The sequence below is a fragment of the Neovison vison genome, chromosome 2, assembly GCF_020171115.1.
Source record: "Neovison vison isolate M4711 chromosome 2, ASM_NN_V1, whole genome shotgun sequence".
Taxonomy (NCBI): Eukaryota; Metazoa; Chordata; class Mammalia; order Carnivora; family Mustelidae; genus Neogale; species Neogale vison.
In genome coordinates this window covers 23,833,060-23,849,805 of record NC_058092.1, presented here as the reverse complement: position 1 = coordinate 23,849,805, position 16,746 = coordinate 23,833,060, and the positions used below count along the sequence as shown (strand labels likewise).

Below are 16,746 nucleotides of genomic sequence, written 5' to 3'. Positions count from 1 at the left end.
AAACTGGCACACAAGAGAGTTGGAAGCAGAGAGGCAGAGGCGAGAGGGAGCTGTAGGGCGCCCAGCGGCACATGGAAGAAGGCAGGCTAGAGAGTCCTAGAGTAACACAGACCCAGAGCAAAAAGGACAGAGACAGTGGGAGACAGCCAGAGTCATAAGGAGATGGGACAGAGACATAGAGCATCCAAAGGAAACGGAGAGTGACCTTGGTCCTCAGGTCTCAGCCTCTCTTCTGGAGCCCAGAAGCTGCGCGCCTGTGGGTGTTTCTCACGTGTGTTCGCTCACGCCCATGCTGGCATGTGATAACTCCTGCGGGGCGCGCATCTGTGCCTGAGGGCTGGGACAGTGCCAGTGTGCATTTTCCCACGACCTCACCAGGGGACACCTCTGGGGTGCCAGGCTCAGCTGTGGGCCGGTGAGGACCAGCGGGTGGACCCGACCCCTCGTGGAGGCTCTTGCTTATTAGGAGAGAAAGACAGCACGTACACACACACACACACACACTGCAGCTATGCAGAGATTTAAAACAGATTCATGTGATCGGGAGCCACTTGAGATTCCTGTGGATCTGGTGGTCAAGGAGGGCCACTCGAGGAGGTAACTTTGAGAGGAGACCTATCAAAGAGCCAGTCCAGCAAAGATGGGGATAAATCCTTCCAGGCAGAGGGAGGGGTTGGTAAAAAAAGCCCCCAGGGGAACATCCACTTGGCCAATATAGTACTGAGAATGGAAGCCAGTGGGGCCCCAGCTCCTGGAGCGAGGCTGCTGGACAGGAAGGTGGAGGCCAGATCATGATGGGCTTCGAGGAAGGCCAAGGCAAAGATCTGGGGTTTTAGGAAATGAGAACTGGAAAATTGAAGCAGGACCGTGAACATAACAGCGACAGATTTGGAAAGGCCTTGCTGGCTGCTGTGTGGGAGGTAGGGGTTGGGGGTCTCCTGCAACAGTCCAGGCAGAAGCGGGTGTGGCTTGGGAGAGAGTGGCGGAGCAGTGGTGGGATGTAGGCTGTGTTTTGGGGGCAGAGTCAACAGGACTGGATGGGGGGCGGGGGAGGAACCAAGGATGACTCCTAGTTTTTTGGCCTGAGCATCTGAGTGAATTATAGTGGCATTTAGCAGAATGAGGAAGACAGGAGGAAGCAGATCTGTGGGGAATAATCAGGAGGTCTGTTTGGGCCATGTGGGATAGGCGTGCATGCATGCACAACTGTGTGCCCATATGCCAGGGGCCAGGTATCCACGTGAGCCTGTGGGGCTCAGACCATCTCTGCTCAGCTGCATGGGAGCTCTGGGGCCTGTCCTGGGACAAGGTCCTGTCTTGGCTCTTTATTTTCCCCCAGCTTCCTGTGCTGCCTCTGCCAGATGGGGATTCCCCAACGGCCAGCTGGGACAGTGGGGTGGGCAGCCCTTGGGCCCGGCTGACATCTGGGCATATGACCCTGGGCCCGGGAGGCTCCAGGGCAGCTGGTGGCGATTAGCAGCACTGATTACCTCGTGGTGATACCATCTGGGGCCAGGGCACTGAGCCCAGCCCCACAGGAGACCCTGCTCGCTGGTGTGTGGGGCTTTCTGGGGCAGAAGCGTATAAACGTGTGCACGTATGTGCGTGCACGGTCAGTGTGGGAGTTGGGGGGGCGGTTCTGCAGGAGCCACCTGTGTCTGTGTGCACACGCGTGTATGCACTGTAGTTCTGTAGCTTTCTCTGCTCACGTATAGTAGTAATTGCCCCTGCGGGCACGGGTGTGTGTTTGCGCAGTCGTACTCTGTGTGTGCATATCCAAGTACATGCAGCGCTGTACGCGTGCGTTGGAGGAATTAGGCACCTGTGTTGGAGTATGTCCAGGGATATATTTCTGTGGTTTCAAATGTGCTCGCATATGTGTCTCTGTGCGTCCGTTTACGCGGAGGACTAGCGTGTGGATGCGTGTGTCTGTGTAAAGATACTTGCTTGCCTGTGCGTGTGAAGTCTACACGCGTGTTGTGAGAGACCCTATCTACATGCTCCTTGATGTGTGCACCCGCGTGTCAGAGGGAGGAAGGCGCAGAGGTACCGTTCTAGACCGTGTCTGCATTGTATCCAGGCCCAGGGAGCACCCCAGGCTTGGCGGTTCGTGGGAGTACCCTTGCGATGCTGCGGGGAGCTATCTCTGTTCCCCCTTCTCAGGTCCTTCTTGCTTTGGCTGCTCTGGGTCCAGCCCTCTCCCCCTGCCTTGGAGAGCCGGGAATGAAAGGGGGGAAGGGTAGGAGTTGCCCAGGATGACACAGTAGTTAAGATTGTGCTGTGAGTGCAGGCTTCCTGGGCGTGGGTACCTGTTCCACCATCTCCTAGCCATATAAGTGTCGGGGTCCGTTATCAAAGGAATGAGACTGAAACAAAGTGAAAATTATGCGGAGCTTTATTCTATGCCAAGCATTAGAAGTCAGACTGACCAGCTAGGGCCGCTTCCGAGGAGAGCGATCCCCTCCTGATCTCACAGGCTGGTTTTATAGGGCATAACTGCAGACCCAAAGTACGTGACTTCAATTGTTATGGCGTTTACTCCCGGAATCGATACCCAGAATCATACCAGTAACTACCGGGGCATTTATTCCCGGAATGAAGTCCGAGGATGTAAACAATATGGCTACCTAGGCAATATGGAGTTGCTCTGGCTAAGCAGGCCCTAATAGTTAAACAGGTTTTAACATTAAATTGGCCCTAACGGTGAGCTCAGGCAAGTTGCATCATTCTTGTGCTCCAGGTTTCTCCATCTGTAAAATGGGGATAAGACTAGAATTCTCCCTCTTGAGGTGGATGTGAAGAGTAAAGGAGTCAGCCTATGTGAAGTTCTTAGCACAGACCCTGACCTATATGCGCTGCCTATTGGTTCCCAAATGCCCACCTCTGGGACAGCACCTCTGGACAAGCAGAGCCCGTGGCCCCGCCCCCTTCTCAGGCTGGAGTGCCCAGAAAGCCCCACCTCTCTGCTTCCCGCCTGCTGAGCTCAGCGTTTCCCAGGCTCTACCACTGTCATAGCCACATCTGGGACAGCTTGGCTCCCCAGGGCCGGGACCACAGTGGGGCTCCTCTGTGGTCTTGGTTGGGGTTTCCGCTGACTCAGTGCCTTTGGCTTTTAAGGCGGGAAATCCCGGGCCTGCTCCCCCCTCTCCCGGGTTAGATGGGGCCAGAGAGCTACAGTTCACCCATTTTGCTTCTACAGGAAGCCTCTCTTCACCAGGGCACCCCAGTTGCGCCCCCTCCCCCCATCCATTCCTTCCATTTGTGGGCCTCTTGAACCCAGTTCTCCGTAGTTCCTTGGCCTCTGTGCCCAGAAATTTGTTTGCTGCCTTGGGCTGGGTACCCTTGGGAGTGTCACCTTGATTATCCCCTACCTCTGGATAGAACTGGACACCGTACCTGCTCCTTTTGCTCAGAAGTCCCATCGATGATGTATATGGTGGAATCCTAGGACCCCCCACCCCCAACCCCCTACCTCCTGCCAGTGTTCATGTTAATAAAGATAATAATAATGAACATTTATTGAGCTCCTTTTTTAAAACATCATTTTTATTACTTAACAATCCTTGTTTCTTACAGCTCTTCTTTTTAGGGCTTTTTATAGCTCTCCTTGCATGTTTATTTTTTTAAGCAGACTTGACCCCCAAGGCGGGGCTCAAACTCTTGATTCCAAGATCAAGAGTCCCATGCTCCAGGGATGGAGCCAGCCAGGCGCCCCATAGGGAGCTCCTCTTTTGTACCAGACCCTGTATAAAGCCCTTTGATAGACTTCCACTCATTTCCTGCTCACAACGACCCTGTGAGGTATAGCGATCATTATCCCATCATACAGATGAAAAAGGGAGTCCGAGTTAAATAGTGAGTTCCAAGCCACAAAGCTAGAGCAGAGGACAGGGACAGGAGCCCTTCTAACCTCACGGAGTCAGGAAGAGGGGAACCTGCCGGGCTCCACTTCTCTGGGCACGAGGCTAGAGCAGAACGGGTTAATGCAGCGCCCACCCCGACTCTGGGACGACCTCCTCTCCCCATGCCCCAGTTCAGTTCAGACGGAGGAACAGACTAACTGGGAACATGAGGCTAAGAAACTGGAAAAAGCTGACCGAGGAGGCCTGGGCAGCAGCCACGTCACCGCTGCCACGGAACTGGGGAGGAGGGTCTGCAACCCCCCGCCCGCCCTCTCCAGCCTTCCGGAGCCCCAGCCAGGCGAGGGGAAAGGGGTGGCACCGGGGAGGCCCTTCACGCTCCGGCCGAGCCCTTAAAGGGCCGGCCTCCCCCACCCCGCGGCGGCCGCTGGCTGCAGAGCCCCCTGGGCAGGGCAGCTCCGGGCACGCAGGGGCCCGCCCCGCTCGCTGCAGAGCTCACCTGGCGGGGAAGCGGGCGGGGCGCGCGCGGGCGCGGGGCCAGGCCGGGAGCGGGACCGTGCATCCCGCCGGCCGTCTCTGCCACCGCCGGAGCCCCCTCCCTGCCCTCCCTCCTGCCTCCCGCTCGGCGGGCGGGTCCAGCTGTGTTCCATTAGCGGCCCTGGCAAGTCCCCAGTCCCCTGGAACCGCCCCTCTTCCCCCGCCCGGAGTGGCCGTCGGTCCCCGGCAGACAGGCGCGCGCTCGCTCGCGGGGCAGCATTCAGCCCCCGGAGCTAGCGACCTGAGAAGCCGGGTCTTCGCGGCCCGTCGGAAGTGATCGAGGACCTCGCCGCGGGACTGAGGAACCCAGCCCCCCTGCTTCCCCTGGCTGGCTGCCCCCGGGCTACGTGGATTACTCAGTGAGGTGCGGGATCCCCAGCCACGGTAAGTGGAGGGTGGAGTGGGCTGCCTCGGGGCTCTGGGTGGAAGCACTTCTTCTGCCTCCAACTTGCTGTGTGACTCGGGCCAAGTGGCATCCAGCGCCTGGACCTCAGTTGCCTTCTCAGTAGGGAGCTCTGAACTCCATCTCAGTTCTGCTCTCCCTGCCCCCAAATCCGCGCCTTTGTAGTAGGATGGGATCACATCTTTGGAAGCGTCCCTCATATCCCTGCAGCCCCAGCTCTGGGGAGTGGAGGCTGGAGAGGAGGAGCAGGAAGGGGACAAGCCCACCGAAATTCCCTGCTCCACATGTGGTCACAGGCCTCCCGCAGCTGGCAGCTCTTCCACTGGCAGGACGGGGAGGCCAGGATAGGGTTTTGGGTGATGGGATGTGCCCATCCCTAGGAAGGAGAGCGAGTGGGGTGGAGAAACCATTCTGCCCCAGGAACAAGGGGATCGGGATTCTATCTCCAAATATATTGAGGTGAGGGATCCTTCTTGCGCTCACTCCCTATTCAGAACTGAGGGAAGGGAAATAGAATTCCATAACAGCTGGGGGGAATGAGGTCAGACTTGCATAAGAACTTCCCGACAGGAGGGCCTACTGGAGGGGTAGTCATAGACTGGCTATGGGCACGTGTGTACGTGCAAACTGGTATGTCTGGGTAGATCGGTGAACATGTGTCTCTGGGAGCAATCCTGTATGCGGGTAGGTCTGTACGCACGTGCTAGCACAAAAGTGTCTGTGTGGACACGTGCTTGTGTATCTGCGTGTGTCACGCTGACATATGAATAACTCTGTGTGTGCACGTGCAAGTGCTGTCTGTCTCAGGGGAGGCCGGATGATGTATGGGTCTGCTGGCCGCTTGCTGAGCCTGCATTGATTTATCTGGGCCCATCCATCAGGGTTTAATAAAACTAAAAGACGAGCATCCATCAGCGGGGGAGGTTGGCAACAAGGTCCTGAGCCCGGTGACCCGCTTTCCCACCCACCGTACCCACTGGCAAAGCTTCCTTGGCCCACACACAACTCTGTGATACCTGCCAGGAGACGTAGCTCCTGACCTGTGGGTGCCTGGCAGGACTGTCTGGCTGAGCCGGGTTCCGCTAGCCAGGTGCCAGGCCAGTATATAGCAATACAGAGCTATATAGGTTGATAAGATATTGAAATACTTCTAAGTGTCTTGTAGTCTCTGTCTCAAGCCCTCTCCCTCTCCCAGCTCACCTGGCCTTCTAGGACCTTCTAGATCTCTCCTTAATCCAGCAACTACCCACCAGCACCATCCAACACTGCCTGGACCCAGAATGCGCCAGCCAGCGTTCTGCTCTGGCTGATCCCTGTCCGTGCCATACCGGTGGTTAAATATTTTGAATATTACCCTGGCCTAAATCCTAGCCCAGGGCCTGTGGTTGGGCCTCTGAGAGGGATGGATGCTTGTCCAGCCCTCCTGCCACCCCAGCACGAGGGCCTGGGCCCCACGGGCCGGCTCCTCCTTGCCCCTGGATCACACCATGTGAGCTCAGGAATCCACCTCCACGGTCTCTGTGGTTTTCAGGAACTGGGGCTGTGGCCGACCTCTCCGGACCAGGATGCGGGCGCCTTGGGTCCCTGGTTTGTGGCTGCTCAGTCTCTGGGCCGTGTGCAGCCAGGGGGCAGACACAGGTGAGGAGCCATATGAGGCTTGGGGTGCCATCGGCCTGTGATTGGCTTCCTGATGTACAGGTGTGGCCATGTGCCTAGGTCATGTGGGTGTTTATGGAGGGAGGGTCAGAGGATGGCCTTGGGGTGGCCTGAGGCTTTGGTGCGGCATGAGCCAGTGTCTTTGTGCTTCTGTCTGTGTGCTTGTCCATCTCTGAGTCTTTCTGCGGCAAGAGCGGCTCTGTACATATTCCTGCGTCTCTGTATGTGAGACAACAGCCCTCCTCCCTTCCTCCGATGACCCCCCCACACCCCCACCCCCGGCACGTGAGCCCATCCTGCGCACATGCAGGCCCGTGATGTTCCTGCAGAAGGAAGCTGCTTCTTGAAAGAGGCCCAGGCCCTTCCACTCCTTTTCATGGTGGAGAATCCATCCTCCAGCCCACGTGCTCCTCCTCCTCCATGGCTGGCCCTGGATCCCGAATAAACGGCCCGCCTCGAGGCCCAGACGCTGGATGGGACAGAGGGTGCAGCTTTCCAGGGACCAAAGCCAGAGGAAGTTGACCGGGCAACTTGCCCTGCCCTGCTGGGTGCCCTCTGGGTTTTGTAGCTTAGCTGCCCGGCTGAGCAGAAATAGAACTCCTTCCGAAACGAGCTGAGGGAGGCAGAAAAAGTGAGGTGCCGATGTGAAAGGGGTGTGCAGCCAGCACCCACGTGACTGCCTGCAGGTTGTGTGTGTACATATGTGTTTCTGCATGTATGCGCGTGTGCCTTGCTCTCTCCCTCACCGGGTCCCCTGGGGGATGGGGCAGGGAATTTCAACATCTGTAAGGAATCTGGGCCTGTTGCCAAGGGGTGAGTCACCCATTGCTGCTGCCGATGCTGAAGACAGTGATAGTCCTTCTGGCCAGACCTGGGGGAGGAGGACTTCAGTGGGGTCACTGGGCCCAGGGATCGAGGAGTCTTTCTTCCAGCCAGGCAGCCAGGGAGTCCAATGCCCAGCATCTTGGAGCTGTATCCGTTGTCCTGTCCCAGCTATCCCACCTGCAGTGATGGGAAGGCCTCTTTGAGTCTGGCCTTTTTCTCCTCTTGTAGCATCTTTCCTGACATTTTGCTCAGTCAGGAGGAGGCAGGCCCATGGCTGCCTGTCTGTCCCTTCAGGGTTCTGGAGACCATAATTAAGCTATTCTTCTCTAGGGGCCTTTGCCTAGTTAATATATCCTCTATGGAGCCCTAAGGTGTGGGTGGTTCCCTTGAGCTTGTGGTCCCTTCAGGCCCTCGGTCTCTTCTCACTGTTTTGTAAGGTAGTTATCCAGGTGAAAAGTCATTCTGTTGGCTCAGACTTGTGTCTGGTCTGCTTTTCTGCTTTATATGTAGGAAGTAAACTCCACCCACTGCTGAGAACATGTGTGCCGGCTGTACATGGCATCCCCAGGGGCACTGGCATCTGTAACTCATGCATGTGCAGACATGCTCGTGTGCTCGTATATAACACAAGCATGCATAATGTGATTTTCTTTACCCCCAGGTGCCCTTGCCCCCTGCTTGGATGTATATGCAAGAGGAAGCACATGTTTATATCCAGATCTCTACTGACACTTGCTTTTGCTCCTTCTCTTGCTGACCTTCCCCCTGAGTTGGAATCATGGGGGATTTGAGTTCCAGGAGTTCTGGTCCTGTTCTGCTGTGAACTCACTTCGTGGCCTTGGGCCCAGTCTCGGTCTCTGGACCTCAGTCTTCCCATCTGTATACTGGGGGTCCTCCTGGCTCCCAGGGCAATCAGGGTCAGAAGGCAAGAGGTAAAAGCTGCCCCAAGGCAGGTTCCCCATTTTTGGGGAACAAAAACTTGCTTTTCTCCAGCTTCCCCAAGAGCCTGGACTCTTCAGCCAGAGTCCACTGAATGGCCAGCTGCCGATTCTCTTCCAGGCGAGAAATGCCCTCCTTCACAACAGGAAGGACTCAAGTTGGAGCACAGAAGCCGTTTATCGACCAATGTGACCGGTGAGTGTCCATCTCATTCAGCTGTTCCCCTCCCCCAACTTCCTGGAGTGGCTGTTACCCCTCCTCACCTGTCCAGCTGAGCTCTTCATCGGGTGTCTCCCCCAAAGGCTTTAATCTCATCCGCCGACTCAACCTCATGAAAACATCTGCCATCAAGAAGATCCGCAACCCTAAGGGTCCCCTCATCCTTCGACTGGGGGCAGCCGCGCTCACCCAGCCAGTACGGTAAAGGCCCCACTGCGACCACTGGGAATTAACACTCCCTAGCAACTCTGGACGTGGGACCAAAACCCAGGGGTGTCTGTGGGTCATTATAGCCTACCCCCTGCTGGGAGTCCGTCTGGTTCCTGCCCCTGGGGCTTGCAGGGTGGGCCCAGAGGAGATGCGTGGCAGACCCACCTTCTGTCCCGTCCCTTCCCTACCTCTGGCTAGTAGAGGTAGCCATCCTATGGGCGCTGGGAAGACCCTGGGATGGGGGTGGGAAGCTGGCAAGAGTCATGTTGTGTGTGTGTATATGTATGTGTGTGTGGGAAAGAGAGAGCACGTACCCACATGTGCCTGTGGGTGAGGTTCAAACTCCTAGAAGTCCCCTGGGGGTCTGGCCCCTGCTTCCCTCTCTAGCCTCACCTTCCAAACTGTTCCTCTTTCTTGCTGGCTGCTCTTGTCACACTGAATGCTTTTTACCTTTTGTTAGTACCTTTTCTGCCAGTCCAGTCCTGGCTGTCCTGAGTTCCAGGGCAGCCCGGATTCTGTGGAAGAACTCAACCACAATTGTCACGAAATAGTGACATCGTCATCCTGGGGATTCTTTGTCTAGGGTCCTACCTCTCCCCCCTGTAGCTCCCCCATTGGACTTGAAGGCTCCTCGAGGGCAAGCACCTTCTCTGTGTTTCCACCACTGCTACCCCCCAGCAGCTGGACTCACCTGGCATGTAGTAGGCACTCAGGCGATGTCAGGAGAGGGAACGGACATGCTCGTGTGTGTGTGTCGGTTAGGAGGTGTGGGTCTGCGCATGTGTCATTCAGGTTTGGCTGTCCTGAGGGCCCAGGGTGGGCAGCGGCTGGCCTCTCACCTGAGCCTCAGCGTCCCCTCCCTGCTCTGCCCCCAGACGAGTGTTCCCTCAGGGCCTCCCCGATGAGTTTGCCCTGGTGCTCACACTCTTGCTGAAGAAACACACCCACCAGAGCACGTGGTATTTATTCCAAGTGACCGATGGAGATGGGTACCCACAGGTGAGCTGGACGCCTCTGCCCCGTCCCCCCATGGCTCTGGAGGCATCGAGTAGTACCCATCCAGCCCGACCTCTGTCCCAGCTTGTGAATTCGGGGACCCCTCTGTCCCATCCCCAGCACCCACCCTCGAGGCTACCCTGTGCCCGGCACTCCTGTCCCCTTCCTTCAGGGTGGATGGCTCTGTGGCCCTACCAGCTTTCCTGTCTTTCTGGGCTTCAGTTCTGCCTCCTGTGAAATGACTTTGAGAGCCCCACACTTTGCCAGACTGAGCCTGTGGGGCTCTGAGTCTCTGCCCTTTTCCTTTCCCGATGCTGCACAGATTTCCCTGGAAGTCAACAGCCCAGAGCGGAGTCTGGAGCTCCGGGCCCGGGGCCAAGATGGTGACTTTGTGTCCTGCATCTTCCGGGTGCCCCAGCTCTTTGACCTGCGCTGGCACAAGCTGGTGCTGAGCGTGTCTGAACGTGTGGCCTCCGTGCATGTGGACTGCACCTCAGCCTCCTCGAAGCCTCTGGGGCCCCGGCAACCCATGCGGCCCGTGGGCCACGTCTTTCTGGGCTTGGATGCTGAGCAGGGGAAGCCCGTCTCAGTGAGTACTAGGCCAGGCGCTGGCCTCACTTCCTGCCTCCTGGGTTGCAGGAATGAGCTCCCTGGAATCTGTATCTGACCAGGTCCTTCCCTTGCTCAGAATCCTCTCTTGGTTCCCCATGGCCCTACACATAGTAACCTGGCATTCAAGGCCTTTCATGATCTGGTCCTAGAAACGTCCATGGTTTATCTCCTTCCTTTATATCTCTCTATACGGCTTACTCTGGTCAATTCCTCCCTAGTCAGCCATCTCACCTGCTAGTTTCATGCCTGCTCACCTTTGCCTGTGCTGTCACATACCCATCCACAGGACGTCTGCTGGTCCTTCAAGGCCTCCCTGAACCTGAACCTCCTCTGGCTCTGTTCCTCTGGGCCAAAGCCAAAGCGAACTTTTCTTCCTCCTCTCCATCCTTCCTGCATGTACATCTCTGTTTCGCTTTATTCCTGACAATCTCTCCAGGTGAGACTGGAAACCCTCTGAGGGCAAAGCCCGGGGTGGGGCCATCTCGGGCCTCAAGGGCAGCCAGGACGCTGAGCCGTTTGATCAAATGAAGTAGGAAACTGATTAGTATGTCTTATCCCCTGCAGTTCGACCTTCAGCAGGCACACATCTACTGTGACCCAGAGCTTGTGCTGGAGGAGGGATGCTGTGAGATTTTACCGGGCGGGGTGAGTGGCCCTGCTCAGGCCCAGCTGGGAAGGTCTGTGGCACAGTGTGCTGAAGAGGGGAGACAGGGACGGGGATGCCCTGAGAGCTTAGGATGAGTGGGGTTGGGGGGGGTGGGTCTGCCTTCTGTACTGACCCAGCCCTTCCCCCTCTCTGGACAGTGTCCCCCAGAGACCTCCAAGGCTCGCCGGGATACCCAGAGCAATGAGCTCATTGAGATTAATCCACAGACTGAAGGCAGGGTCTACACCCGCTGCTTCTGCCTGGAGGAGCCTCAAAACAGCAAGGTGAGTGGGCGGGATGAGCGCCGGGGAGACCGGGGTCCAGCACAGGGCCAGTTGTGCCTGGGGTGGGGAGGGCACTGGAAGCCCCACCTGTCTACGGACCACCCCTATAGGATTCAGGGAGACAGAGAGCCCACTGTATGAAGCTATTTGCATGGAGAGACGTGCCTCTAGCTCTGGCACTACCCAGCCCTCACTGGTGTCACCCAGGACCCCTCTGGTGATGTCAGGACCAGGTTTGCACCCAAAGGCAGTATCTCCAGGACAGGGGTACCTGGGGTCAGAGCCCAGGCCACACTGCTTCCCTCCGGGCTTGCTTGCTTTCACGGGCCCAGCCCCAGCCAATGGCAGGCTGGTCTTACGCCCAGCACCATGGCCAGCTGCCCTACCCACTCTCAAGTTCTTTAGGGTGGCAGAGAAGCCCAGTCCCTCCCTTTGCCCCACCCCCAGGCTGGGCAGCCTCCCTGCCCGCTGGGCATTGTGCCAGCCTTTGGCTGCAGGAACACAGGCTCCCATTGATTCATGGTCTTGTTTTCTCCGACATCACGTGGGTTGGGGGAGAAGGAGGAGGGCCTGGGGGAGTGCCAGGAGCCTGAGCAGGCTCTCTATGCCTGGCGAGGTGCTAACTGAGGGGGCACCTGGGGCCATGCCCCTACCTGGGTGCCCCTTTCCAACATGGGTCCCTGCACTGCCCCATCTTCAAGAGTTCCTTTTTCACTCCGTCTGCCCAGGTGGACGCCCAACGGACAGGAAGCATCAGCCAGCAGGCAGAGAGGGAAACAAAGGTAGAGATGGTAGGGGGAGGGCAGGGGATGGAGTCCGTCGTGCCCTCTGGCTGCTCTTTGTGCCCTCTGTAGACCCCTGGAATAAGCCACTGTACTCCCACTCACTTCCCCCTGCCCCCACTCCTGGACCGAACTGAGGACGCACAGGAGCGATGAATGGGGGTGAGCCAGACAGTACCTGGCACAGCGTAGGGCACCCGCTCCCGATGGTTCTTGGGTAGGAGTATTGGACAGGGCCTCACAGCCTCTGCTTCCTGCCCATCACCATGCCCTCCCTCTTCCCAGGCCCGGCAGGAGACAGCAGCCGATGAGGTAAGCCTCCCATCTAGACTGGCAAAAAGAGTTTGGTTGAAGGGGTGCCAGCATGAACTCTTTGCACAGGCTCTGGGGCAGCAGATCTGGGCATGGGGGTTTGGGATGACAACGCAGCTCCCAGCATTCTTCTGGGGCTCAGTGCTGGGCCCGATCTACCTGCTGCCTCTCTTGGGTGGTTGGAGATGGTGGTGTTTGGGGGGTAGTTAGTCCTGGACACTCCTGCTGAGTTGGCAGCAGATGGCCACGGGCATCATGGGAGGAATCCAGGCCTTGGCTGTGGGACCCCAGATCCTGGGCCTCACTCTGCCTCCACACGCTGTGGAACCCAGATCCCACTGCTATTCCTCTCTGGGCTTCATTTTCCTTGTGTGGGGAATGGCTTGGCTCTGTTTGGCTGGGAGTTGCGGGATGAGGCTTGTTGGGCAGGATTCCTCTCTTCCTGGCCCCTTGGACTTCACCCAGGACACGCATGGTGTTCTGTGTGCTTGGTGTGTGCATGCGGGGGAATGGGGTGGGGAGGGCCGGCCTCAGGCTCTCCCACCTGACCTCCTGGCCCATTCTTCCCTTGCAGTGCCCACCCTGTGTCCATGGTGCCCTGGGAAGCAACGTGAGTGAATAGAGGGTGTGCAGGCTGCAGTGGGCGGGAACTGGGAGTGGGCTAGTTGGCTTCCTGGTTGAGGACAAGCAGGCCTTTGTGTTCTTATCGCACCCCCTCCCTGCACATCCCCCAGAGCCGGGCTTGACTCCCACCCCCATCCCCACCAAAGGCAGCATGGAAGGAAGCCTCATGCCTTACGATCATGGCAATGTATTGGGATCCAGGGATGGAATGGGGACAGGGTGGGGACTGGTGGGACCAGACCTTGGTTGCTGATCCTAGCTTTCCACTCCCCACAAGGACTCTGGGCTGCTGTGCTTGAAGGCCTCGCACATTACCTTGGAGGCCTCGAGAAGGACAAAGCTCACTTGGGGTGACACAGCCTGGCACTGATCCCAAAAACCCATGTTGGCTCAGCCCGTCCCCTCCTCTGCCTGTCTAGCTGACTCTGGCCCAGTCTCCCTCTGGGGGTCCAGAAGGAGAAGGGAGAGGGCTTAGTGCGAGCATGGCTAGTACCCAAATATGCCTCTTCCGTGGGCAGCATAAGTCACTACTTTCCCACAGCCTGACATTCTGAATTGACAGACCAAGTAAGTCCATAAAGGGCACAACCCCCTGTGGCCCTCAGCTCCAAGCCCCCTGAACTTGGGGGACACAAAAAGTACCTCCTCTGCTGCCTGGCCCTCTTTCCATCTAACCCCCCACCAAATCTGGTGAGGCTGATGGGCCCCAGATATGCGGGAGTTACCATGGCAACTGAGCAGTCCAGTAAGCCTAACAACCAGGGGGCGGAGCTAGCTAAAACCAGGCAGTTTAGAAAAAGGAGGTTAGACCCCCTCGGCAAGTCCAACAGCCTTAGGATATGAACTCAGACTGCTGGGTGGCCTTGGAGACAGTGCTGGTGGTCCGTTGGGGGTCTTGGATTCAGGCTGTTGGTCTTGCCACAATGCTGGGTGTCCCTGGCTTAGTTGCTCGCCTTCTCTGCGCCCCTGGTTTTCTTTCCATCTCTGAGATATAATGCTCTCTTTGCCTCCTAGGTCACAGTCGGTCCCTCTGGACCCAAGGTGAGTCCAAGATGGAGAACAGGACCCTTTTGCCTTCTTCGGCAGTCCCAGCCTGTCCCACAACGTGTGATCCCATGGTTGTGTGTTTCTATCTGGGCTACCCAGCCCTGTATGTGTGGGGGGTGGTTAGGGGTGTGTGTGTGTGTTGGAGGGAGTTGTGGGTCCTGTGTGTCTAAGGAAGGGCGTTAAGGGCGCTCCTTTGCTGAGTCCTTCTGTGCCTCCCAGTGTGGGCCTCAAGTTCCTTCCTGCCTCCCCCGCAAGCACTCTGGAGGGCTGCTACTACCATTTTACTTCGAAACACCCCAGACCCCACGGTGCCCCCTGTGTGGGACTGGGGGTATCAGAGGGATTGTGTGCGGGCGGGGGGGTCTGACTGTGTGCCTCCTGGCTTACATGTTCACATACGTGTGGCCCCCTGCGTTGGGGGCGCTGAGCCCTTGTCCTGGTAGGCCTGACAGGACCACCGGGCCTGTGGGCACCCACCGGGGCGGGCAGCGCGTGTGTCAGTGGGGAACTGGGCGCTCGTCCTTGCCCGAGGGAACGTAACCCAGCCCCTGGGGCTGCCTTCAGGTCCTGTTTCTTCCTCTCCCCAGCCCCCTGAGGTCAGGGCTGATGGGAAGCCCATTTTATTGACAAAGAGACTAAGTCTCAGAGAGGTGACAAGAGTCGCCCTGAGTCAAGTGCTAGTCCGGGTGGGGCAGCATTTGAACAAAGGCAGTCTAGCACTCACCATCGCGGGTCCTGTCATCCCACATGTGTGCATCCGTGCACATGTGTCCCTGTGCCCCTGGGTGAGCTGCGTGCGGGCTCGCATGCTTTGGTAGGGGTGTGGGGAAAGTACCCTTTTTTGTGAGACTATAGATTTGCCAAATATAGCCTCTTGGGGTGGGAGGGCCATATGGAGGAAGGCATATGGAATCCATATGCCACGCTGTGTGCATGGTTGGGGATTGGGGCAGGCTGTGCTCATTTACACTCCCGTGCGTAGGGGATGGGTAGAGAAGACAGCCTGAGGAGACCTTCCTTGGGTCTCCCCTGTGCTCCCCCCGGGGCCCAGCTCTCCGCTTTGATCTCCACAGGGAGGGAAAGGTGAGCGAGGCCTGCCTGGCCCATCAGGCCCCAAGGGAGAGAAGGGAGCCCGGGTAAGTGCCCCAACTATGCCCACTGCAGGGCCCTGCTGGGCTGTGCCCCGGGGGAAGGGGCCTGGCGTGTGAACCATCCCATCTGCTCAGCCAAACCCCTGCAGCCTGGCCCATGTGGGGGAGGATGGGTAGTGTCTTTCTAGGAGTTAGTATATGGGATCCTCTATTTTTTAGGGGTACCTAGAAGATGCCCAGTGGGACTGTGGGACTCTTAAGCCTATCCCTCTCAAAACAGGGTCCTACCCTGATCCCTCTTTCCCTCCCCTTAGGGCAATGACTGTGTCCGAATCTCCCCGGATGCCCCGCTTCAGGTAAGACCTGGAGGCAAGGCCTCCTTCAAGGTCATATGGGGCCAGCCCCCAGGGAAGGGGCTGTGCCCTTGGCAGCCCATGAGGTGACCCTGGGACCCTCTCAACACCTTCTCTCCCTGCTCAGTGTGCAGAAGGCCCGAAGGGAGAGAAGGGGGAGTCAGGAGCGTTGGTGAGTGTGGGACCGGGCTTGGGGCAGGCCAGTGGGGTCCTGGCCCAGCCTCTCCTTCCTTCCCTCACCCCTTCTTTTGTGTCCCCTGTTATCTCAGGGACCCTCAGGACTTCCGGGCTCTACAGGCCAGAAGGTAATGGGCCTGGATTTGGCGGGCCGGGTGCCCAGGAGGTCTCTGGGTCCTTCAGACTTGAGGAAGCAGAAGTCTGAAGTTTCCTTGGGGGATGGAGAGCACAGTCCCCACCGAAGACTCTGTGTCCCTCCCAGTCACACTGCTTGGTCCCAATTCCCACTGACCTAGAGGGAAATGCCACAGACTCTCTGAGAGTGGCTGGGCTGGGCTGGCTTGGAGGGTCCTTCTCTTGTCCACCTTTCTGGAGCGACAGAAGCCTTTCAGTCAGGGGAGGCAGAAAGTAGGGTCTAGAGGGCAATCTGGACAGAGCTGCTTTGGTTCTTCCAGCACTTTCTTTCAACCCGTCACGTCACCTTTTCCTTCCCCAGGGCCAGAAAGGCGAGAAGGGAGACGGAGGCATCAAGGGCTCGCCGGGAAAGCCAGGCCGTGATGTACGCTGCTGGGGACCCTTCCTCGCCACAGCCCCCGTGGCCCTTGGTGCAAAGCTGGAATTGGCCAGCAGTGTCCAACCTGCTAGCCTTGCTCAGACAGAACAGAAACCCAGGGAAGGAGAGGCAGGGCCCAAGGAAGCAGAGCAAGGAGGGGATGGAAAAAGATCCAAGTCCAGGCTCCCTGGCTCCTAGCCTAAGAGTCCGTGACCTCTAGTGCCGTGACACGAATGTCTGATGATCTTGGCTTTGGGGAGGGGCACTGGGGGGGGGGGCAATTGGCTGCTGCCCCAGGAAGGTGCCAGGCCTCAGGCTTTTCTTCCACCTTCCCCAACTCCACAGGGCCGGCCGGGGGAGATCTGCGTCATGGGGCCCAAGGGACAAAAGGTGAGTTGTGGCGTGTGTGGGGCCGAGCATAGGTGGTGGGGCTGAGGCGGAGGCTTTCTCACACCAACCTTATGTCTGTGCCAGGGAGATCCTGGCTTCGTGGGGCCTGAGGGGCTGGCAGGAGAGCCTGGGCGCCCCGGCCTCCCTGGGCCCCCTGGGATAGGACTTCCTGGGACCCCGGTGAGTACCTCTAGCCCCTCCTGCTGTTCTTTCCTCAGAAACCCTTCTCT

At 57.9% G+C, this 16,746-nt stretch overlaps 1 protein-coding gene across 4 annotated transcripts in view; it reads left to right on the top strand.

Moving 5' to 3' along the window:
- The first annotated feature begins 563 nt into the window (after window positions 1-563).
- The window catches only part of COL16A1 (collagen type XVI alpha 1 chain), a 54,331-nt gene continuing 38,148 nt past the window's right edge, over window positions 564-16,746 (top strand). For 2 of the 4 annotated variants that reach the window (XM_044237653.1, XM_044237651.1), the window contains exons 1-19: window positions 4,578-4,781; window positions 6,332-6,438; window positions 8,341-8,415; window positions 8,523-8,640; window positions 9,525-9,648; window positions 9,968-10,234; window positions 10,822-10,902; window positions 11,062-11,187; window positions 11,916-11,969; window positions 12,255-12,281; window positions 12,856-12,891; window positions 13,920-13,946; window positions 15,026-15,088; window positions 15,358-15,399; window positions 15,524-15,568; window positions 15,666-15,701; window positions 16,070-16,132; window positions 16,472-16,516; window positions 16,601-16,696. In XM_044237653.1, coding sequence (XP_044093588.1) covers window positions 6,366-6,438; window positions 8,341-8,415; window positions 8,523-8,640; window positions 9,525-9,648; window positions 9,968-10,234; window positions 10,822-10,902; window positions 11,062-11,187; window positions 11,916-11,969; window positions 12,255-12,281; window positions 12,856-12,891; window positions 13,920-13,946; window positions 15,026-15,088; window positions 15,358-15,399; window positions 15,524-15,568; window positions 15,666-15,701; window positions 16,070-16,132; window positions 16,472-16,516; window positions 16,601-16,696 — 1,398 coding nt within the window. In that variant the 5' untranslated portion in view covers window positions 4,578-4,781; window positions 6,332-6,365. Of the gene's footprint in view, window positions 598-4,577; window positions 4,782-6,331; window positions 6,439-8,340; window positions 8,416-8,522; window positions 8,641-9,524; window positions 9,649-9,967; window positions 10,235-10,821; window positions 10,903-11,061; window positions 11,188-11,915; window positions 11,970-12,254; window positions 12,282-12,855; window positions 12,892-13,707; window positions 13,787-13,919; window positions 13,947-15,025; window positions 15,089-15,357; window positions 15,400-15,523; window positions 15,569-15,665; window positions 15,702-16,069; window positions 16,133-16,471; window positions 16,517-16,600; window positions 16,697-16,746 lie in introns of those variants that run through there. The other 2 variants (XM_044237652.1, XM_044237654.1) reach the window with 2 other exon arrangements.